Source organism: Neophocaena asiaeorientalis, unplaced genomic scaffold, assembly GCF_003031525.2.
Source record: "Neophocaena asiaeorientalis asiaeorientalis breed wild unplaced genomic scaffold, Neophocaena_asiaeorientalis_V1.1 scaffold461, whole genome shotgun sequence".
NCBI lineage: Eukaryota > Metazoa > Chordata > Mammalia > Artiodactyla > Phocoenidae > Neophocaena > Neophocaena asiaeorientalis.
Window position 1 is genome coordinate 2,398,577 of NW_020173230.1, and position 23,384 is coordinate 2,421,960.

Here is a 23,384-nt window from a genome sequence, read left to right on the forward strand (position 1 = left end):
GGCTCAGACCCAACGCCACAGCGGACATTTACATGTGATGTGACCTCAGTTAAATCTCATCATCTCACTCGGGACCTGAGTTTCTTCCTGCATAAAAATGAGGATCAAAATAGACCCTGCTTACCTCCTGGGGCTGCTGGGAGAGTTAAGAGCTATTTTAAAACATAACCTGGATGTGTTTTAATCAGGTATGGTAAGACACACATGCAAATGACTGTTATGAAGGAAGCAGTTTATGTTCACAAAACCATAAAAACAAGATGCCCAGCACTCCACGCAGGGCCATGCAGGGAGGCACCAGGGTCAGTCAGGAGGCAGAGGGAGGGAGGGGGAAACATGGGCAGGAGCCTTTGTTGTAGGTTCTGTGAGAAAGACAAGGCAAGGGAGAGCAGGCAGGTTTAGGATTAGCTGGTATGAATAATGTCTGCGGGCTCTGGGGATTAGGGGCTGTCCCTAGTTGCCTGGTACCTGGCCCTGGGATGAATATGGCAGAAGAACATGGGCCTCCTGGAGCATAAGAGCCAGATGGAGGAGGTGGTGGGGAGCGTGGGCTCTGGACTGGCTGGTTTGCATATGACAGGTGAGCTCCTGGGCACATCCATTGCTCTTCTAAGAACTGGCAGCCCTGGGAGGGACAGTCTCTCCCCGGTCAGTGAGGCCCCAGATGTCAGAGCATCAAGAATACAGCAAATAAGAAAACATGGCCAACACGAGTGCAAAGCACCCGACACACAAGAAGCGGGAGATGTCATCCCTGCCTGTTTCAACTTTGTGGGGCCTGGGTCTCCCTCTACTTGCCTCACATAGTGAAGCAAGCTGAGAGTCTTCCCTTCCCAGCTGGACTCTAGTTCCTGGAGGGCTCACTGCACGCCTGCACCCAACCAGGGCAGGAGAAGCCTTCTCTGGGCCCCTCCCTGCCTGCAAAACAAGAGGAAGTAAACAGAGTGCTGATGTCAACAGAGGCCCGTGGACAGCCCATGGGAAAGAGCAGAGACCAAGACCTTGCCCTTCGTCCCTCCCCCTTCCCTGTGCTCTTTCTTTGCCTCATGTGTCCTGCCTCACCTCAGGGGCCACACTCACATCCCTCCTGCCTTTGTTTCCCCAGACCCTGAGAAGGGGCCAGCTGAATGAAGCACAATGAATGACCCCCCAGGATGGGCTGTGGAAGGAAGGGGAAGTGAGGGAGGTTAACGGGGGTGGTTGGTGGGGGAGGGGCAATCTTGGGTAAGCGCCAAGCTCACGAGGCAGACAGACCTGAGTGCGGTCCAAATCCAGACCTGGAGGGAACCAGAGTAAGTGAGGTCACCTCCCTGTGAACTCTGAAAGATGCTTGGGCTGAATTGGTGACAGGAGTTCATCCTCCCTTCCCCCAACAGGAATGGGAGAGTTTGGGACTCTCCATGACATTAAGGCTCTGGGCCTCAGTTTCTTCCTGGGAAAATTAACATAAGGATACATCACCACAGAATGTTATAAAGCTGAAAATGAGAAAATGCAGGTTTAGGGCTTGACTCAGATAAGAGGGTTCCATGAAAGTGCAGAATCTGTCCTCTGAGGCCTATAAGTGCAGGCACATAGAGAAAGCCAGGACTACCTGGCTGGCCATGAGAGAACTGTGGAAAACATCTATTAGGATTGGGAAAAAAACTGAGAAAAGGAAAAAGGAAGTTCAAATCATGTCCTCCCACCCCCATGGTCCATTCTGTGAACCAATGCCAACGTCATCCTGGAGAGCGGGTGAGCAGAGCCTCCATCCCAGCCAGCCCTGGGGGGCCACCAAAGTTCCCAGCCCCCAGTCTCTCACCCCGCCCACCACCAGTCACAGGCGGGCAGGGCCTCCATCAGAGAGGGTCCCAGGGACTGTCAGCTGGATGCCTCATGACTGCTCTGACCTTCATCCCCTCTGTCCAGGGAAGGCTCTGGACGAGCCAGGGTTGCACAGCTGCAGATGGAACCCCCTGAGAAGCGTTATTAAATACAGCCTCCGGGCTCACCCCGCAGGGCTCTGCACTCACAGGGTGAGGCCCAGAGATTCTGTGGTGCAGCCAGCAGGAAGCATCCAGAAGGAGCAGAAGGCTCTGTGGGCTCAGCAAGACTGGAGTTCAAGTCCTGGACCCGCCACCTCAGAGTCCTGGATGTGGGGCAGGGCGTGTCTGAGCCCCGGTGTCCTCCTTGTAGAGTGTGAGGACAGAGGGCCCTGCAGATCCAGTCCCGCATCTCTGGGTGGAGGCGTGGCCTCCAGAAGGCCCACCCTCTGGGTAGGTGGGAACCTGCACCCACCCTCACCTCACCTCAGGGAGGGTGTGAGACTGCACCCAGGGAGCAGAGCAGGGCGGGAGGGGCCTGGTGGGCCTTGGTTCTGCCTGGGGATGAAGAGGGGCACTGCCGTGTCCCCTACCTGCAGAGAGAGAGACCACCAGCATGCTGGGTGCCCCTGGTGCCTGGGCTGGGGGCTGAGGCTTGACTACCAGCATCTCCCTCCTCCTCCTCTCTAAGGGGCTGTAGCTGGGCAGGGACTCAGGGCCGTGGACCTCTCCCTGAAGGAGCCTGAACTGGTCCTGCTGTCACCCCTTTCCCTGGGAGGAGAGAGACACTCAGAGAAGCAGAGAAAAGGAGAGAGAGACACACAGAGACACAGACTGACTCCTAAGGAGATGCCAAGCGGGTGGCAGAAGCAGGGAGCTGAGGGAGAGAGGAGAGGCCCCAGCTGGCCCAGGTCAGGACCAGCCCCTCAGTGTGCAGAGCGGGGCAGGGAGCCCTAGATCATTGTTCCCTTTGCACTGACCACAGAGAGGCCCTTTTGCAATATAGGAAAAGAAGCCAGATTGATAAAGGAAGTTCCAGTCACAGCAGGGGTGGGCGGGCTTGGGGAAGGCCCCTACCCTCCTCAGTCCTCCGAAGGAGCCTGGTCCTCGCTCTCCTGGTGCTGAGACTCCCCGCAGGCGGCCCCTCCACAGGACTCCCCTCTGGCCTTGAAGGCTCTGCTTGTCTTCTCATCCCGGGAGGAGGGCAAGGCCATGGGTCTGCCCCTGCTGCTGACCCTGCTGCTGCCCCTGGCATCTCTGCAGGCAGGTGAGAGGCCGGGACTGTCCTGCTCTGCCCAGGGTCACAGGGACCACCCCCCTGGGGAGGGGCTATGGCTGGGTGTCTGTAGAAGTGTCCCCTGGGGTAGCCGGCCAGGCCTCCCACCCCCAATAAACAAAGAGCTGGTTCCACAGTGCCGGGTCCCCACAACCCCGCACCCTCCTCCCCGCCCCAAGCCTGGAGAGGGGCTCACCCAGGCCAGAGGGCCAGTCCTACCACCTGTCACACATCCCACTGTAGGTGAGGGTGGCTGACGGTCTGGGGTCACCTTCAAAGTCTCTCCCTCTCCCTCCCTCCTCTAGGTCACTGGGCAGAACCCAATCCAAACACTGCCTTTGGGATGAACCAACCAAAGAAACTCTCAGCCCTCGAGGGTGACTCCATCCACATCCCCTTCTTCTTCTATTACCCCTGGGAATTACACAAGGTTCCCAATGTGAATATATTCTGGAGATGGAAACACTTCCATGGGAAGTTCATCTACAACACGACCCCGATGTTCATCCATAATGATTTCAAGGACAGGCTCCTCCTGAACTGGACAAAGGGTGGGAAGAACGGCTCCCTCCAGATCTCCAAACTGCGGAGGGAGGATGCGTCTAGCTACTTCTGCCGGGTGGAGATGGACACACAGGGAAACGGCAAGAAGATGTGGCAGTCCATCGAGGGAACCACACTCACCATCAACCCCAGTGAGTCCAGCTGTCCTGCCTGAGGCTCTTGGAGCCCACTGGGGTCTTGTCTCCCAGGCCTGGCCCAGGCCCCCTCTTCCTTTCTTCTCTCAAACTCCTCTCCCTGCCCCCTCTACTCCTCCCCAGGCCTCTATCAACCCCTTTTCACCTTAATCTTCCCCAGCCCTGCGCTGCCTCCCTTGCCCATCCTCCTCTCTGCCCCCTCCCTCATCCTCAGGCCTCTGCCCTCTGGGCTCCCAGCTATTCTCCTCTCTTGCTCCAAGCTGGGGCTGCCCCTCCCCTGCCCTCATCCCATGTCCTCCAGGTGACTTGACATCTTTGGGATGTGGCTGCCTCCCCTTTGTCATGTGTCCATGTGTGGAGACTCAGCTACCCCATGTCTGTCTCCCCACGGCCATGAGCTCAGCCCACACACACAGTAGGTATGTGGTGGCCACCAATGGTGGCCCGAGGCGTCCCGTGTCCCCATCACCTGTTTCCCATCTCCCCCTTCCTTCTGCTGCTCTGCTCCCCAGAACATGGCCCTCAACGCTCCCACCCCCATCCCACCTCTTTCCCATCTCCTCTTCCCCCACTTCCACCCTCTTTACCTCCTTGCCTCCCCCGCACCTCTCCCTGTGTGGCTCTAGTCACACTGTCCCCGTTGTCCACCCTGATTTTGCTCCTCTGTCCTGGTCATGACGAGGCAGCAGCAGCGGTAAAGGCAGCTCCCGCTGACTGTGCCCTGCCTCCCGGCTGGACACCTTGGCAGCATCACCCCAGCTAAACCCCAGCTAACCTTCCCCACGACCCCGGTAACAGTCGGCCCTTCTGCCATCCTCCTGTTACAGGAAGGGAGACCGAGGCTCACACAGCAAACACCTGCCCAAAGTCACTCCTGGTGCAGGTGGGGTTTGACCCCAGTTTAACCCCAGAGTCTCTTCTCTTAACCATGAGCCGCTTGGCCTCAGGTACTGACCTGATCATCTTGTTTTGACTATTTTTCACCTAATAATGGCCGTGTAGCATCAACGGATCTCCCTCTGTCATTCAGTGGGGCGTTGGAATTGAACCTCAGTGTATCTGACTCCAGGGCAGAGGTGAGGGGTTCTCTCCCAGGCACAGGCAATAAAGGAGTGTGTTGTCTGTAGATTATTTTTTTGAAAATCGTCTACGTTTGTTTGCTTTTTATAATCACTTGTGCTGGCAATTCTAAGCAGTATCAGTGATGAATTTCTGCTCCCGGCTGGGATGGACACTCCCCGTGTCTCCCCCTCGGAAAACCATTGCCCCTTCTTGACCACTATGCTGGTTTTAAAGCAAATAGATAGTGACTCACAACCTGAATTAAGCAAGACAGCCTTGGATTAGTATTTCCTGCACCTCCTCCATATTTCCTTAAATGGCCTTTTTTGAGGGACTTCGTCTCTCCTTAAATCCCTCTTCTTCCTTTCCTAATTCTTCCTTCTTTTTCTCATTTCTGTGTTTCAGTCACGCTTACTGTGAGTTTTTTCATCAATAAGTTAATTTTTTTCAATTAATTCAATTAATTGGGTGGTCTGCTCATTACTTTTTGAAAGATACAAGAAAGGAATAAAAAGAAATGTTTTTAATCCCAGTGAAGTACCACCATGCAAAAACATCACACCAAAGGGATATCTGTAGCAAACATATCTCATAAGTTTGAGATTGGCTTATTAATTTTTTTTTACAAACGGTTTACTTTTGTAGCCAAATCTAATTATATTCTCATTTGTAGTTTTTCTCTTTTATTTCTAAGCTGAAAACCCCACATCCCACTAGGGGTGAAAATATTTTTTCCTAAATTTTGTAAGATTTGATTACTTTTCATAATAAAATTCTTCAACATAGTGAGAATTTATTTTGGTATATAGTGTGAGATAAAGAACTAAGTTGATCTTTATACCAAGAAACAAATCAGTTGTCCTTACTTCATTTACTGAATATTTTTTCTTTTTTCCATTGATTCATAGGCCTAGCTTTTAAGTTCTTTTGTAGAATAGCATCCATTTCTGGTCTGTCTATTCTGTTTCACTAGTCTGTGTTTTCTTATATTAGTATGACACTGTTTTAGTTATTATAACTTTATCATGTTTCAATGACTGTTAAGACTTTTTCCATCACAACCACATATTTCTTCCTCAGAAACTTTGTTGCCCGCCTATTCTTCCACATAAATGTTAGAATAAGTTTGCCAAGTACCTAGAAAAATGCTTATGTTGATTTTTTAAATAAGAATTGCATTAAACGTATAAAGCAATTGACAGAAACTGAAATCAGTATGATGTGCAATCTTCTCACTGAGGAAAGGGTCCTATCTTATATCCCTCAGTAAACCCTTGTAATGTTCTTCCAAAGATCATGTAAATGCCTCACAAGACTTTTTCCTATTCTCTACTTTTATTATTAATGTGCAACATTTAAAAATGTATACTTGTTATAATTTTCATTTTAAAAGCAATGCATAAATTCTGGCCAAGATGCTGGGTTATACGCACATGTTTACCTCCACTCCCTCCCAAAATCTACTAAAATGACAGCAAAGGGAATTTTTAAAGACAAAAACCCACAAGGACAAAGTATTTGCAATCCAGGTGAACAAAAACAAAATTGGGGACACTGGAAACAGATAGACTAATGTAACTGGCTCAGGAGACCAGAGGAGTTAAACCCTAAGCCACCAGCAGGGACACCCAGAAGGAAGGCGATTTACACTGCAAAACCCTTTAAAGGGTCAGGAATGGCAGCTCCTAGTACTTGTGAAACTGGGGGTGGAAGGGGGTCTGAAAACTAGAGGACTAGTTGAAATGTATTTAAGAAGCAGAGACACCTCCGTACCCCCACCCACAACCCCAGCCAAAGAGTGGATATTTGCTTTCTAGAAACGATAATCCACAAGGAGCCTGGGGGGAGTACCCTGGGGCCTAACTGGCAACAAGGATTTAGTTCTTAAATCTGGAGATTTGGTGAACTGATGAGACCTTAAACAACTTGACCCCTGTGGGAGCCTCCCAGGATGCAGGTAGCCAGGCTGGTACCCACAACCCACCCACCAAGGGCAGAATATTAGGAGACTCTTCTCTGGGATATCTATCTGATGGGCCTGAAAAGATCTAGAAATCTAACAGATCACTCTACAGCCCACTAACTGACATGCCTTTTCTGCTATAACACACACAGCTTCCTGTATGCTGGGAGCCAAGGGGGTAAGGTGATTGGGGTCTCGGCCTTGCGCCAAATCCTCTGCACTAAGGATTGTACCCTCACCTCAGCTGTGCCCAGGTTGCCTGAGGCTACAGAAGCTGTTTTAAAAATGACTGAACTAAACATTTAAAGAATGCTTTTCCCATGAAATGCAGAGAACAGAACAATCTGGGGGGAAAGGGCATCTGGAAGAATCCAAAATTATGAAAGGAGATTAAAATTTTCAAATAACTATCATCCTCAGAGAGTTAAGGAATTTCATGTATATAACACAAAAGGGTGCTTTACAAAGGAGCTTCTGAAACAAAAAAAGGTCTTGGAAATTATAGGTATACTAGCAAAGATGGAAAACTCAATAAATGATTGAAAGATGAAGTTTGGGGAAATATCTCAGAAGGTAGAAAAAAATTCAAAGATTTGGATATTGTAGTGGGTGAACAGCAGCCCCCCCAAAGGTCATGTCTACATCCTAATCCCCAGAACTTTATACTGAATAATGTGAATACTGCCTTATACTGTTGGAGATGTGATTCAGTTGAGGAATTTGAGATGAGATTATCTGGGATTATCTGAGTGGGCTCTAAATACTAATAAAAGTGTCCTTATAAGAGAGGGGCAGTGGGAGGTTTGACACAGATGGAAGAGAAGGCAGTGTGACCACAGAGGCAGAGACTGTAATGAAGCAGCCACCAGAAGCTGGAAGAAGCAAGGAACAGATTCCACTTCAGAGCCTCCTGAGTGAGCGCAGCGTGGCTGACACCTCGATTTCTGACTTCTGGCCTCCAGATCTGTGAGTAAACTTCTGTTGTTTAGAGTCACCCAGCTTGTGGCAATTTGTCATAGCAGCCATAGAAATGTAATATAGGAATTATAAGGAAGGATAAGAAAAATTGAGAATTGGTCCAAGAGTTCCAACCCCTGAATTCTAGTTTTAAAAACAGAAAAAAGAAGCCCATGGGGGAAGAAATTATCAACAAAATTACTCTAGAAATTTTCCAGAATGAAAGAACCCAGCAGAATGGATAAAAATAAAGAGACCAACCCTGGGGCACTGCAACATGAAATTTCAAAACACCAGGGATAAAGGAAGATCCAATACATTTCCAAGGAGGAAATAAATTGGCCACATAAAGAGATTCAGGAATCAGAGTGGCTTGACTCTCTCAATAGCAATAGAGGAAGCTGGAAGACAGTGGTTGAATGTTGTGAAATTCCAAGGGAAAATTATTTCATTTATTCATTTAACAAATGAAATAACAAGCACTGACTGAGTGACTATTATATGTCAGGTCCTAATCTGGGCACTGGGATAAAGGAGTTAAGACAAAAAAAAAAAGTATTATTTGTCTCAGAAAATCATCAATTTCACAGAAATTTTTTAGAATTATCAACCTATGATTGAGCACACACTCACTCATGATTTCAACAGACTCTTTGTGGTTGTTAGATCTGCAGGAGTCTTATCTGTCTTCTTGTTTGTTTTTTCTCTAACCACTTCCTGTATTTGTTATTCCTTCTGCTGTTCTGTTTCATAAAAGCATTTATTCCAACATAGGTTTTCATTACTTTCAAACTATGAGTTTCCTTAGAGCTGGCTCCTCTCTGTTTGGTAATTTTTTTCTTTGGAAATTGACTTTTCATTCATTTTAAAAATTTCTTCCCATTTTAAATAATTACAGCATTTAATACTATGAATTTAGCTTAGAGTGTGGTTTAGTCATATTCCAGGAGTTTTTAAAAAATACATCCTGCTCTTGTTTTTATTTTCTAAATAGCATGCCATTATATATATTTATTTGACTAAGAACTTAAAATTTTTTGTCTCAACTGAGTGATGGGATTCACACTTTTATTATTAATTTCTACAAGTGGACAGAAAATTCAGTCCACACTAACCTGAAGATTTTATTGGAGTTGGATTTTCTGTATGTAGTTTAGTATTATGTCAATTTTTTTTTTTTTTTTTTTTTTTGCGGTATGCGGCCTCTCACTGTCGTGGCCTCTCCCGTTGCAAAGCACAGTCTCTGGATGTGCAGGCTCAGCAGCCATGGCTCACGGGCCCAGCCGCTCCACGGCCTGAGGGATCCTCCCGGACCGGGGCACGAACCCGTGTCCCCCTGCATCGGCAGGCGGACTCTCAACCACTGTGCCACCAGGGAAGCCCTATGTCAATTTTTTAATGGTGCCTTAAACATCTACAAAGATACAATCTGTGTGTAGGAACTAAAGTTCAATACATATTAATTTAACCATAATAACATATTTCCAATATACACTAGGTGCTTTACAGATGTTTTCTCACTTATTAAGACAATCATGTAAAATGACAAATACTGTTTGAATCCACTTCTATGAGGTACCTAGAGTAGTCAAATGCTTAGGGTCAGAAAGTAGAATGGTGAGCGCCAGGGGCTGGGGAAAGGGGGAATGGGGAGTTGATGTTTAATAGGGACAGTTTCAGTTTGGAAAGATGAAAAATTTCGGAAGATGGATGGTGGTGATGGTTGCACGATAATGTGAATACACTTGATGTCACTGAACTATACACTTAAATATGGTTAAAATGGTAAATCTGTGTTACGTATATTTTACCACATTAATTTTTTTGATCCTGTGACTTAGTTGTCCCTATTTGTAGGTGATGAAATGAGGTTCTGAGATCACTGCACTGATCAGCGGTAGGGTCAGGATTTAAACAGAGTGATGAGGATTCAGGGCTTCCAGCATCTGCCCTTGTTACTCCCCTCCCTGTGGGAGAGCTTCAGAGACTTGCTCCCCACCCCCCCACATTCCCCAAACTAGGGAACAAGATGTGACAGCTTCACCCAGATGCCTCCAGCCCTTTAGTGAAGAATTTGCATATTTCTCATGTCTTCCCAGCCACCAACACAATTCAAGTCCCCACCACCACCAAGACAACCACTCAAGGTCCCACCACCACCATCACCACCACAGCTGGCCTCAGGGTCCCAGAGGGCAAAAGGAGTTCATGGTCTTGGCCCTTGAGTACTGAAGCTACAGTCGGGTTGGCACTGGCCAGCGCTGCGCTCATCACTGCAATTGTGGGGCTGACTGTGTACCTCAGGTGGAAGAGAAGCAAAGGTAAGTGGTCTGGGACCCCCAATCTCTCCCCAAGATTCCCAGCTGGGTGTTTCTCAGAACACTCCTGCATCTGAATGACCATAGATGCCCATTAAAAATGCAGATCCCTGCTGGGCTTGAGATCTGAGCTTGGGAATCTGCATTTTTAATGGTCTCCTCAGGTGGTATTTGTGTGTCAAGTTTGGGAACCACTGCTCAAGACCAATCCCTCTCCACAAATCTGATCGTTTCCAGTTCTTTTCATTTGACTTAATCATTTCTCATTTGTCCTCACCTTTTAGTGCAAGGGTAGGGAGGGTCTGCCCTGGGAAATGTGAGAGAACAGAAGGGACAGGAAGGTGGCTCCACTCAGCAAGCACTGGTTGGACACCCATTTTTCAGGGTCTGGGTTATAATTGGAGGTGCAAAAGTAAATAAAGCACAGGCCCTGCTTTCAAGGAACTGGGGGATAGGAGGATATGGGGAAGACAGTTGCCTCAAGGGCTAACGGCCTCATTTGCAAATAGCTATGGTAGGTTGGGAGGAAGGAGGGGTAATCAAGGAGGACTTCCCAGAAGAAGTGACACCTGCAAAAAGTCTCAAAGAATGAAAAAGAATTAGCCAGGTGGTGAGGGTGCTGTAGAGGTCACTGTCATTCCAGGGGAAGGAAACCATGCTGGGAACTCTAAGCAGCTCACAGCTGTGGAGGAGGCAGGAGATGAGAGAAGACGACCTTGGAAATCACACCCCAGAGCCTCTGATCCCAGCAGCAATGTGATAAAGCAAAGTGGCAACCTCAGCTTGGCCTTGCAGATAACAGAGTCTGCAGTGGAAGGGCCAGAGGTGGGCCAGGCTGGGGTCAGTCTAAAATTGTTATTTTAGCTCTGCAGAGCAAAAACCACAGTGGTTGTGTCCTGAGAGTGAGGATGAACGTTCAAGATGTAGAGAAAATGTGACATAGTCACTGAGGAAATGCAAGATGGTATTTGAGGATCAACTCAGATGAGAAGCCATAAAGCATCATTGCACATGACTGTTTTTTTTCAGCAGTATTCAACCATGCAGGTTTAGAAACCTTTAGGAATTGCTGATTAAAAGTTGTGTTCAGGGAATTCCCTGGCGGTCCAGTGGTTGGACCCTGTACTTTCACTGCCGAGGGCCTGGGTTCGATCCCTGGTTGGGGAACTAAGATCCCGCAAGCCGTGCCACAGCCAAAGAAAAAAAGTTGTGTTCAGCTGCTAGCATCAGAGAACAGAAGTAACAGTGGGTTAAGTAACACAGAGGGTTACTTTTTTCCTCATCTAAAAGGATCTGGAGCCAGAAAGCAGAGGACACCGTCCTTAAGCACTCAGGCTCCTAACTTTCTGCTCACTGTCCTGGATACTGACTTCTATCCTGAAGGGTGCTTTATGGTGCAAGATGGCTGCTAGGACTCCAGGCATGATTTGTGAATCTAAACAGGAAACAGGATGTAGGAGGAAAGGACAAAAAGACTATGACCCAGCTTTCTGTCCTCCTTTTAAAGAGCTTTCCTGAAAGTCCTACCTACAACTTCCCCTTAGTCATAGGTCCCACATCTATCTGTAGGGGGGCACACTGCCACTCCAAATAAAATCAAGGTTCTGTAACTGAATAAGAAGAATCAAATGGATATTGGGATAAGCAAATAGCATTCCCTGCTTTAGGACACATCCAGGATTGAAGATGTGTCAGCAAGTGTGGCAGAAGGACAGGGGAACACAGGAGGTCAAGGAGCGAGTAAGAGGGCACAGATGGAGAGTAGAGGACTCAGCAGGGAGCCTGGATAACCTGAAAGAAAGTGGATCATCAAGAGACAAGAGTTAGTGAGGTTAAGCACAGGTACAGAGGGATGATGACAAAAGAGAGCTGGAAGGAAAGACAGTAGTAGCATAACTATGATACTAGCATTTACTAGGTCAGAGGTCTCAGCTCGAGTGATTAAAAAAAAAAAGGCCCAGGGTGTGGCTGAGTGGAGCAGAGGTCACTGGAGTTGGGGGAAGTGGGCAAGTCCAATGTGTTCAGAAGGTGAAGGGGCGCAGGGTGCAGGGAAGAGCTGCTCTCCTGATGGGTGTTGAGGACAAGGCAGGACAGGTGTGGGCAGCCTCAGGGTGCCTGCTGGGTGCAGGCTCGGAGTCCCAGGCCCTTCCCAGGCGGGTTTCAGCCGAGCTGCTTCGCTGCTCTGGTCTCTCCAAGGATTAGCTCAGAGTGGGGCGGGGCAGAGAAGGCAGGCAGGAGACAGGCCTCCATGGATGACACATTGACACACTGTTGGTCCCCCTACAGGTCTGCAGACTAAAGCCAGAACTCCAGCCAGGTGAGCGCTTCTCCTCCAAGGGGGGAGGGGATGCTGTTTTGTGAAGCAGGAAGTTTCTTTCTGAGAACAGCACTAGGGAGCCTTTCACAGCCCCTCCCCTCCTGGACTCTCCATCCACACCCTCCCAAGTCCCCTAACAGGCCAGGCTCTTCACTTCCGGAGGCTCCAGCTCTTTAAAAAATCGAGAACAGTGGACCAGCACTTTCTCTGATTCTTTCCCAGAACATCTCCCTTTGTCTTTCTCTGGCTGCCCCTTTCCTCCTTCATCCCCAGTTCTCAGCCTTTTCCTCTGTTCATCCTGGTTTCTCTCCACCTCATCCTTCCTGAACACACCTACCACCTCCACGTTCTGTCCTCTTTCTTGCCCCTCATCCAATCTGTCCTTTTCCCCTGTGACATGGGACCTCTAGCTGCTCTGCCCTCTGTCTTTTCTCAGATCAACTTCCCTCCTGGCTTCCAGCCTGGCTCCCTCTCCTCGGGCCCCAGCTCCTTTTCCTTTCCTGAGCTCTTACCCTCCTCATGGCCCACCTCTTTCCTTTCTCCATCTTTCCTTCCACTTCCAGGCTTTTCCTTCTCTCAGCCCCTCCCTCTTTTCTCTCCCTCCTGACTCTTGACAGCTGCGCTCCTCGGACCCCTCCCCATGGCGATGGCCAGGGGACCTGAGATTAGCTTCCTGGTTTTAACTGAGGCTCCAGTTTTAACTGAGGTGCTGCGGCAGAGAGAACAGAAACTCCCCCTCCTGCTTCTGCTCCCTGTGCCCCTGCAGTAAAGCCGCTTCTCCAGAACAATCCACCTCAGTCAGCACTCAGGGACAGGGCTACAACGCAAATGACTCCTCAACCCCGTCCAGGCGGCCTCCTTCTGAGAGCCTCAGACCTCTGCCTTCATCTTCCGAGTGTGTCCAGGCAGGTCACAGAGCCCCCACCAAGAGAACCAGCCCGATGCAGGTGGTAACTCTTTTCTGCCCAGCCTCTGACACATCGCCCCCTTCCTGTTCCCACACAGGGGATCCTTCCAAAACCCAGAGGAGAAATACGAGAACATTGGGAATAAAGGTAGGTCCTGCCGCCATCATCCCCGCTCTCCACCTGGGCCGTCCTTCCGCCCACACACCCCCCTCCCTACACATGTGCCCTCAGCATCCTCCTCTCTCCCCCGCCTCACCCACCCTCCCCCAGACCCTGTTCCTGACCTAAAGATGACCTCACTACTGGAGCCCCCGCCCATTTCTCTACCCTTGCTGCCAGGCCACCTAACCCTGGCACATCTTGATTTTTTTCTAGGACAACATACAGGCCCCAAGCTGGACACCAAGGTAAGCAGCTCAGATTAGGGCCTGAAAGAATTAAAGGAACGTTTGGAGAAGGTGGGGTGGAAGAACAGAGGGACTGTGGTTTCGGCAGGGCATCAGCTGTGGGATTGCGGCTCTAAGATGGGACAGCTCCCCCTCTGCTGCCTAACCCCTTCCCCTTTCCATTCTCCCCCAGGATGATGGCATCTTGTATGCCTCCCTCACCCTCTCCAGCTTGACCTCACCAGCAGCGCCTCCCCACCCGCCTCCCCAAGAGGGCCCCCGGGAAGAGACCCTATACTCTGTCATAAAGGCCTAAGGAGTGAGACTGAGTGAGGACCTGCTTAGAGTCAGCTGCACACAGGGATCTCAGTTTCTCATAATCTCCCTGGACAGACACAGACAACTCAGAAGCCAGCAGGTGTTGAAGGCCACCAAGGACCTGAGAGACACACAGCCACCCGCTCCAGTTCCCTCTTCAACTTCCTAGCCCTTGACCACAAAAATAAAAGTCCCTGTACAATTTGCCTGAATGTATCTAAGGAGAAAGCTGACATCACCTTCAACTTCTGTCCTTCTTGCCATAAAGGAACCATAATAGATAGCTCACACCCAAGATCCCTCCCCTAGTACTTTTGTTCAGTGACTGCCTCAGGCCAGGGACCAGTAAATCCCCAAACACTGGTAGTCAGTCTGGAACCCAAGGTCTGTCTCCTAATTTAACCATTCTACTTCCCTCATGATAATAATTAGCATGCATTGTGTTAGTGGTTTACTTCATTTCAGCATCATCAACAACCCTATATGGCACTGGATGTACCATCTGAGGCAGGATAACAAGACCCAGAATGGTTACAGTGTTTTTCCTAAGGCCATGTAGCTAGTAAGTGGCTGAGGCAGGATTTGAACCCAGACCTGCCCTTCTCAGTGTCCTTCTCCTAGGACTCGGGTGTCATCGCCTTCCCAGATCCCTATACTGACAGGCCTCCAACCAGAAAGCATGACGTGCCACAATGACACGGAGGAGGAGGGAGAGAAGCCAAAAGAAAGCAAGTGGTTGAGACGAACCAAACCAACTAAACCAGTAACCTGGTTTATTAACATAAACTGCACAACTCTGACCTTAGCCAACCAACCTCACAGCCAATGAACAACCCCAACATTTATCAGCTTCTCGGGGATCCTCTGAGAGGCTCTGCCTCCTGCTCCCACAGAAGGGATGAGAGAGCAGGAAGGAGGTGCGAGCCCACAGCTATTCCTCCCAGAAGGCCACGGCGAGCTCCCCTGCGTCGTCTCTGTGCTGTGGCTCCTCCCTCTGCTCCAGCTCTTCTCCAACATCCTCCATGAGTTGGTCCAGGTCCAGGTCACTGGAGGCTCCATCATCAGAGAGGATACTTCCAGCTTCCTGAGGCCGTGGCTCCTGGGGTGCAGGCCCTTTTTTCCCCACCACGGGACAGGCCCCGGGAGGAGCTGGTGGGGTCAGGACCTCTGGCACTAGTCTAGCTTCTTTTTCCTCAGATGAGCTGCTTACTGGGGCCTTGCTTTGGGGAGCTTTAAATTTTTTCTTAGGGCCTAAATAAAAAAGTGATAAAACTGAGAGACTTATTGGGTCATCTGTCCTCACCTTTTACAAGTCAAACTCCTAAATTTCTATTACCAAAACAATCTCTGGAAAAGATGACCTTTCTTAAAAGAAAGAAAATGGGGTTTGGAGTCAAAAAGACTTGGATCCACAGGCTAGACATGGGTCTTGAGCAAACTTTAAACCCTTTAAACCTCAGTCTCCTTATCTGTAAAATGGCAAATATCCAGCCATAGAGATACTGAAAGAATTAAAGGGAACAAGTATAGAAGTATCTATCTAGCCGGCCCATGGAAATAACCATAAATGTTAATTCCCACCTCCTTACCATTCTCCTATCCCTGAATGTCCCTGAATCAAATCAAATAATAACCACCAAATGTTTCTACAGTGTGTGCTGTGTTCTACAATTTGGATGACACCCTTTTGGCCAAACTTTTTTTTTTTTTAAGTAATGAAAAGCTGTGAAATTATTAAAAAATGATCAAAGGAGGGAAAATGCAGACATGAACCTCATTTCCCCACAGTTTTCCCCAAGTCTTGAGCCTTACCTGGCTGCTCAGGTTCTGAATTCCCATGCCCTTTTTTCCTTCCCATGATGGGTAAAGATGGAGCTGCAGATTCATTTCCCAGGGATCTCTTCATTGTCTTCCTTTGCGGGGTTCCATCTCGTCCATGTGCTCCACCTGTATCACCCCCAACCCCCAACCGTGAAGGACACTGGTTTATTTCTCACTGAGTGACAGCATGGCTAGGGTCCATAGACTCCCCACATTTGTCCTCCGCCTTGCATCTTCTGCTCATTTTCAATCTAGTGAGTCCTCTTGGTTCCTTTCTTTTCCCCAAATATTTCCTTTTTTTTCCCCCCGGGTCTTCTCTTTATAGTTCATCTCAGAACCCGCCTCCTCCAAGAAGTCATCCTTCTTGGCTAAGAATTTAAAACATTCATTCCACCTTTAACCTAAGATTTTGTAATTCAACTCACAGAATTGAGAAGGCTACAGCTTCCCTGACAACATTAGCATGAGTCTTTTTTTTTCTTTTTTTTTTTTTCTCGGTACGCGGGCCTCTCACTGTTGTGACCTCTCCCGTTGTGGAGCACAGGCTCCGGACGCGCAGGCTCAGCGGCCATGGCTCACAGGCCCAGCCGCTCCACAGCATGTGGGATCTTCCCGGACCAGGGCACAAACCCGTGTCCCCTGCATCGGCAGGCGGACCCTCAACCACTGCACCACCAGGGAAGCCCCTAGCATGAGTCTTGCTCATTTTCTCAGGTTCTGGAGCTGAGACATCAGTAAGGCCCAGCCACATGTAGACCCTCCCACTCTCTGCTTCTGCCTTGCCTTAACTGTAGCACATGTCTGATTTCCAGCTGACTTGCTTACCTCTTGCCTTGGGTTTTTTTGTCTGAATTTTGGCTGGCTTGGGACCAGGCAAAGTTGGATCCTGAGAAAAATAAGGGAGAGAAAAATAAGAAAATATAAATGAAGTCACATAATTGTGATTTAATAGAGTGGGACACTACAGAAATGATGAGTGCACTTAAGGGAGTTCAAATTAGGTTCTGTGAGTCTGATACAATTTAAATCAATGACAGCACTTCCCTGGTGGTGCAGTGGTTAAGAATCCACCTGCCAATGCAGGGGTCACGGGTTCAAGCCCTGGTCCAGGAAGATCCCACATGCTGCGGAGCAGCTAAGCCCGTGTGCCACAACTACTGAGCCTGTGCTCTAAAACCCACTATTGAAGCCCATGCGCCTAGAGCCCGTGCTCCGAAACAAGAGAAGCCACTGCAATGAGAAGCCCATGCACCGCAATGAAGAGTAGCCCCCCTCACTGCAACTAGAGAAGCCCCCACACAGCAACAGAGACCCAACGCAGCCAAAAATATATAAATAATTTTTTTTAATGTTTAAAAATAAATAAGTAAATGACAACAAAGATAAAAATGTTCATCCTTCCCATTCTTTTGTTATTAGTCAATGCAAGGCTTTTGCACAACAGAAGGAAATAAAGTTAGGCCACAAACATGATAAAAACTGGTAAATTAAAAATTAAAAGAGAAAGTGAAAAATATACACTTCAGAGCTTCTAGTTTCCAGATCTACACACAAGGAGCTTGGAAGCTGTAACTGTGTTCTAACAACAACTAAAAAGCTGAACAGACTGAAATACCAATAACTCTTCTTAGATCCATAAGAACAGTGAGGACACAGGGAAAACCTCTGCCCTCAAAACTGAAGATACACAGGCAAATACAGGGAGTCACGCTTATCAGAACATACACTCACAAGCAGAAACCACCAAGAGAACTAGTGTCAGGATAGGAAAACCTCAACAGTAATAAAGGAATTGCTCAGTGTGGACAAGTCTGAGAGTTAAAAACTCCAGGGATACCCAGTCATGGGGGACTTCCAGACTTTTTGTGAGTTTTCCTTCCAGGAGCTCAACCAGATTCTCACAGAAAATATCAGAGAAAAACTCCTTCATGCTTCCAGCAGGGAGAGGGGGAAAGAACCATTTTGAAATATACCAGAGCATTCTGTTCTTCTTAACAAAACCTACCCTCAGGAGAAACCAGTTAACCAGAGCCTAACCTACTAGGGTGTTAACAGAGCCTAACTGTCCTGGGGATAGGGAAACACCCAACTTCAGCCCACTCTAATCACCCCGCCCCACCTAAGCGGGTGGGAAAAAACTAAGAAACACTGTGAAGTTTACAGTCCAGGGGCATAAGTTCATTAATAGACTTAGACCCAATCACAGGATATAGAACACTTCCCCTCCCTTGACACCTTACCACCACATTACTAAAGATATACTTACAGCACATCATGTTTGGCAATCAAGAAAAAAACTACAAGGCATATCAAATGGCAAAAACACAACCTGAAGAGACAGAGCAAGTATCAAAACCAGGGACTTCCTTGGTGGCACAGTGGTTAAGAATCCGCCTGTCAATGCGGGGGACACGGGTTCAAGCCCTGGTCCGGGAAGATCCCACATGCTACGGAGCAACTAAGCCCGTGAGCCACAACTACTGAGCCTCCGCTCTACAGCCCATGAGCCACAACTACTGAGCCCGCGTGCCACAAATACTGAAGCCCGAGCTCCACAACAAGAGAAGCCACTGCAATGAGAAGCCTGCGCACTGCAACAAAGAGTAGCCCCCGCTCCCTGCAACTAGAAAAAGCCCACGTGCAGCAATGATGACTCAACGCAGCCAAAAATAAATAAATTAATTTTTAAAAAGTATCAAAAAAAAAAAGTATCAAAACCAAACATGCTAGAGAATGCTCAGATTGGAAATTTAAAGCAAACATGATTAATCTGCACAGGGCTCTGAAGGCTAAAGTAGACAGCATTCAAGAACAGATGAGCAATGTCAGCAAAGAGATGGAAATCCTAAGAAAGAATCAAAAAGAAATGCTGAGGATCAAAAACACTGTAACTAAAATGAAGAATGCTTTTGATGAGCTTATTGGTAGACTGGTCACAGCTGAGGAAAGAATCTCTGAACTTGAGGATATCTCAAAAGAAACCTTCAAAACTGAAAATCAAAGAGAACAAAGACTGGAAGAAAGAATGCAATATCCAAAGATTGTAGGGTGACTACAGAATGTATAGATATGTGTAATGGGAATACCAGAAGGACAAGAAAAAGAGAAATATTGAAAACAATAATGACTGAGAATTTCCCAAATTAATGTCAGACACCAAACCACAGATCCAGGAAGCTCAGAGAATACCAAGAAGGATAAATGCCAAACAGTCACACCAAGGCATATTATTTTCAAACTACAGAAAATTAAAGTCCTGAAAGAAGCCAAAGGAAAAAAAAAAATCTTACCTAATATGCTAAGGAAGGGGAGAAAATGGAATCATATAAAAGCTCAATCAAAACCACAAAAGGCAAAAAAAGAATGGAAGACAAAAGTAGGAAGAAAGAACAAGGGCAACAAATAGAAAACAGTAACAAATATTGTAGATAATAATACAACTGTATTAATAATTACTTTGAACATCAACAGTCTAAATGACTGTCTAAAATGACCAATTAAAAGACACAGATTGTCTGAATGGATCAAAAAACAAGACCCAACTATATATTGTCTACAAGAACCCCACTTTAAATATAAAGACACATATAGATTGTAAAAGTAAATGGATGCAGAAAAATATACCACGCTAACACTAATCAAAAGAAAGCAGGAGTGGGCTTCCCTGGTGGCGCAGTGGTTGAGAGTCCACCTGCCAATGCAGGGGACACGGGTTCGTGCCCTGGTCCGGGAAGATCCCACATGCCGCGGAGCGGCTGGGACCGTGAGCCATGGCCGCTGAGCCTGCGTGTCCAGAGCCTGTGCTCCGCAACGGGAGAGGACACAACAGTGAGAGGCCCGCGTACTGCAAAAAAAAAACCAAACAAACAAAAAAAAAAGGAAGCAGGAGTAGCTATATGTTAATTTCAGACAGAGCAGACTTCAAAGCAAGTAAAGTTATCAGGGATAAAAAAGGGCATTACATAATGATAAAGGGGTTAATTCTCCAAGAACACATAACAATCCTTAAAGTGTATGCACCTAACAAGAGAACACCAAACTACATGAGGCAAAAACTGACAGAACTGCAAAGAGAAATAGTTGATTCCACAATCATAGCTGGAAATTTCAACAACCCTCTATCATAAATCGACAGGTTCAGCAGGCAGAAAATCAGTGAGGACACAGTTGAACTCAACGACACCATCAATCAACTAGATATAACTGGCATCTATAGACTACTTTATCCAACAACAGCAGAATACACATTCTTCTCAAGCTCACACGGAGCACTCAACAAGACTGACCACTGGGCCATAAAATACAAATTAACAACTTTAAAAGAATAGAAATCAGGGGCTTCCCTGGTGGTGCAGTGGTTAAGAACCCGCCTGCCAGTGCAGGGGACACGGGTTCGAGCCCTGGTCCGGGAAGATCCCACATACCATGGAGCAACTGAGCCCGTGCGCCACAACTACTGCACCTGCGCTCTACAGCCCACTCGCCACAACTACTGAAGCCTGTGTGCCTAGAGCTTGTGCTCTGCAACAAGAGAAGCCACTGCAATGAGAAGCCTCCGCTTGCCACAACTAGAGAAAGCCCATGCACAGCAATGAAGACCGAGAGCCGGCAAAAAAAAAAAAGAATAGAAATCATACTATGTCTGCTTTTATACCACAATGGAATTAACAGAGAGATAACTGGAAAAATCCCAAAACACGTGGATATTAAACAACACACTTCTAAATAACATAGGTCAAAGAAGAAATCTTAAGAGAAATTTTTTAATGTATTGAACTAAATAAAATGAAAATACAACTTATCAAAATTTGTGGGATGCAGTGAAAGCAGTGCTTAGTGGGAAATTTATAGCATTGAATGATATATTAGAAAAAAAGAAAGATCTAAAATCAATGATGTAGGTTTCAACCTTAGGAAACCAGAAAAATTAGAAAAAGAGCAAGTTAAATCCAAAGCAAGCAGAAGAAAATATATAATTAGAGCATAAATCAATGAAATTGAAAACAGGAAATCCATAGGAAAAAAATCAACAAAACTAAAAGTTGGTTCGTTGAAACGATCAATAAAATTGATAAGCCTCTAGGTAGACTAACTAAGAAAAAAGAGAGAGGAAACAAATTAATATCAGAAATTAAAGAGGCGACATCACTATAGATCCCAAGGATATTAAAAGACTAATAAAGGAATACAACAAAGAATGTTATGCCCACAAATTTGATAACCAAGATGAAACGGACCACTTCCTTAAAAGACACAATCTGCCAAAACTCACACAAGAAGAAATAGACAACTTGAATAGGCCTATATCTAATAAATAAATTGAATCAGTAATTAATATCCTTCTAGAACAGAAAGCACCAGGCCCAGATGGGTTCACAGTGAATTTTACTAAACATTTAGTGAACAGATTATACCAATTCTCTATAATCTCCTTCAGAGGATAGAAGCAGAGAGTATTTCCTAACTGATTCTATGAGGCCAGCATTACCCTAATACCGAAACCAGACAAAGACATTACAAGAAAAGAAAACTATAGATCAATATGTCTGATGAAGAGATGTAAAAATCCTCAACAACGTATTAGGCAAATCAAATCCAACAATGTATAAGAAGAATTATACACCATGAACAAGTGAGATTTATCCAAGGCATGCAAGGCTAGTTCAACATTCGAAAGTCAATTCATGTAATCCATCACATCAACAGCTAAGAAAGAAAAATCATGTGATCCTATCAATAGATGCAGAAAAAGCATTTGACAAAATCCAACACCCATTCATAATAAAAACTCTCAGTAAAAAAAAAAAAAAAACTCTCAGTAAATAAGGAATAGAGAGGAACTTCCTCAACTTCATAAAGAATATATACACAAAACCTACAACTAACATCACACTTAATGGTGAGAAACTAGAAGCTTTCCCACTAAGATCAAGAATAAGGCAAGGATGTCCCCTCTCACCACTCCTTTTCAACATCATAGTGGAAGTTCAAGCTAATGCAATAAGACAAAGGAAATAAAAGGTATAGAGACTGAGAAGGAAGAAATGAAATTGTGTTTGCAGGTGACATGATTATCTATGTAGAAAATCCAAAAGTATCAACTAAAAACTCTAGGAACTAATAAGTGATTATAGCAAGGTTGCAGGACACAAGGTTAATATACAAAAGTTCATCACTTTTCTACATACCAGCAATATAAAATGGAATTTGATATTTAAAAATACATTTATATACCATTCATATTAGCACCAAAAAAATTAAATAATTAGGTATAAATCTAGCAAAATATAAACAAGGTCTATATGAGGAAAACTACAAAACTCCAGTGAATGAGATCAATGAAAAACTAAGTAAATGGAGAAATAGTCCATGTTTGTAGATAAGAAGATTCAATGTGGTCAAGATGTTAGTTTTTCCCAGCTTGATCTATAGAATCAATGTAACTTAAATCAAAATCCCAGCAAGTTATTCTGTGGATATCAACAAACTGATTCTAAAGTTATATGGAAAAACAATAGATCTAGAATAGCCAATACAATATTGAAAGAGAAGGACAAAGTTGGGGGAGGGACCCCATCTAACTTCAAGACTTAGTGTAAAGCTACCGTAATCAAGACAGTGTGGTATTGGTAAAAGAACAGACAAATAGGTCAATGGAACAGACTAGAGAGCCCAGAAACAGACCCAGATAAATATAGTCAGCTGATCTTTAACAACGAAGCAAAGGCAATACAATGAAGCAAAGATAGTCTTTTCAACAAATAGTGGTGGAACCACAAAAAAATTAATCTAGGCACAAACCTTATACCCCTCACAAAAATTAACTCAAAATGTATTATAGATCCCAGTGTAAAATGTAAAGCTATAAAACTGCTAGACGATAACACAGGAGAAAATCTGGATAACCTTGGGTATGGCAATGAGTTTTTATGTACAACACTGAAGGCACAATCCATAAAAGAAATAATTGAGGGGCTTCCCTGGTGGCGCAGTGGTTGGGAGTCTGCCTGCCGATGCAGGGGACACGGGTTCGTGCCCCGGTCCGGGAGGATCCCACATGCCGCGGGGCAGCTGGGCCCATGGGCTGTGGCTGCTCAGCCTACGTGTGCGGAGCCTGTGCAGTGCTCCACACACGTAGTGAGAGGCCCGCGTACCGAAAAAAAAAAGACTCACGATAGAGGACTATTATCTAAAATAAACAAAGACAAATGAACTTATTTACAAAACAGAAACAGACCCACAGACATAGAAAACAAAGTTATGGTTACCAAAGGGGAAAGAGGGGAGGAATAAATTAGGAGGTTGAGATTAACATATATACACTACTATATATAAAATAGATAACCAACAAGGACCTACTATATATCACAATATTTTGTAATAACCTATAAGGGAAAAGAATCTGAAAAAGAATATATATATATGGCACTGAATCACTGTACACATATGAAACTAACATATTATAAATCAACTATACTTCAATAAAATAAAAAATAAAATAAAACATACAAAGAACTCATAAAACTCAACAATAAGAAAATAAACAACTCAATTT

At 46.0% G+C, this 23,384-nt stretch overlaps 2 protein-coding genes across 5 annotated transcripts in view; one reads left to right on the forward strand and one right to left on the reverse strand.

Moving 5' to 3' along the window:
• Positions 1-2,856: 2,856 nt before the first annotated feature.
• PILRA (paired immunoglobin like type 2 receptor alpha) lies at positions 2,857-14,891 on the forward strand. Of its 3 annotated transcripts, none has more exons than XM_024745426.1 (7): positions 2,857-3,072; positions 3,387-3,776; positions 9,861-10,082; positions 12,366-12,396; positions 13,402-13,451; positions 13,680-13,711; positions 14,084-14,891. In XM_024745426.1, exons 1-7 carry the CDS (start codon positions 3,018-3,020, stop codon positions 14,315-14,317), a joined length of 1,014 nt encoding a protein of 337 aa, XP_024601194.1. In that variant the 5' UTR covers positions 2,857-3,017; the 3' UTR covers positions 14,318-14,891. The 3 variants fall into 3 exon arrangements, 2 of the variants coding, with proteins under 2 accessions (XP_024601194.1, XP_024601195.1); XM_024745427.1 differs by having other exon boundaries at positions 13,884-14,224; XR_003003339.1 differs by lacking the exons at positions 13,680-13,711; positions 14,084-14,891 and adding an exon at positions 7,590-7,770.
• Positions 14,892-14,904: 13 nt separating this feature from the next.
• ZCWPW1 (zinc finger CW-type and PWWP domain containing 1) overlaps positions 14,905-23,384 on the reverse strand; it is a 30,170-nt gene continuing 21,690 nt past the window's right edge. For both annotated transcript variants that reach the window (XM_024745421.1, XM_024745422.1), the window contains 3 exons: positions 16,655-16,715; positions 15,821-15,955; positions 14,905-15,259 (listed from right to left, as the gene is read on the reverse strand). In XM_024745421.1, coding sequence (XP_024601189.1) covers positions 14,940-15,259; positions 15,821-15,955; positions 16,655-16,715 — 516 coding nt within the window. In that variant the 3' untranslated portion in view covers positions 14,905-14,939. The remainder of the gene's footprint in view (positions 15,260-15,820; positions 15,956-16,654; positions 16,716-23,384) is intronic.

What these genes read in the sequence shown, in the direction of transcription:
- PILRA (XM_024745426.1), top strand. Translation starts at nt 3,018, where the DNA reads ATGGGTCTGCCCCTGCTGCTGACCCTGCTGCTGCCCCTGGCATCTCTG. An exon ending in AAAGCCAGAACTCCAGCCAG is followed by an intron (nt 12,397 to 13,401) that starts GTGAGCGCTTCT and finishes GTTCCCACACAG; the next exon opens with GGGATCCTTCCAAAACCCAG. An exon ending in CGAGAACATTGGGAATAAAG is followed by an intron (nt 13,452 to 13,679) that starts GTAGGTCCTGCC and finishes ATTTTTTTCTAG; the next exon opens with GACAACATACAGGCCCCAAG.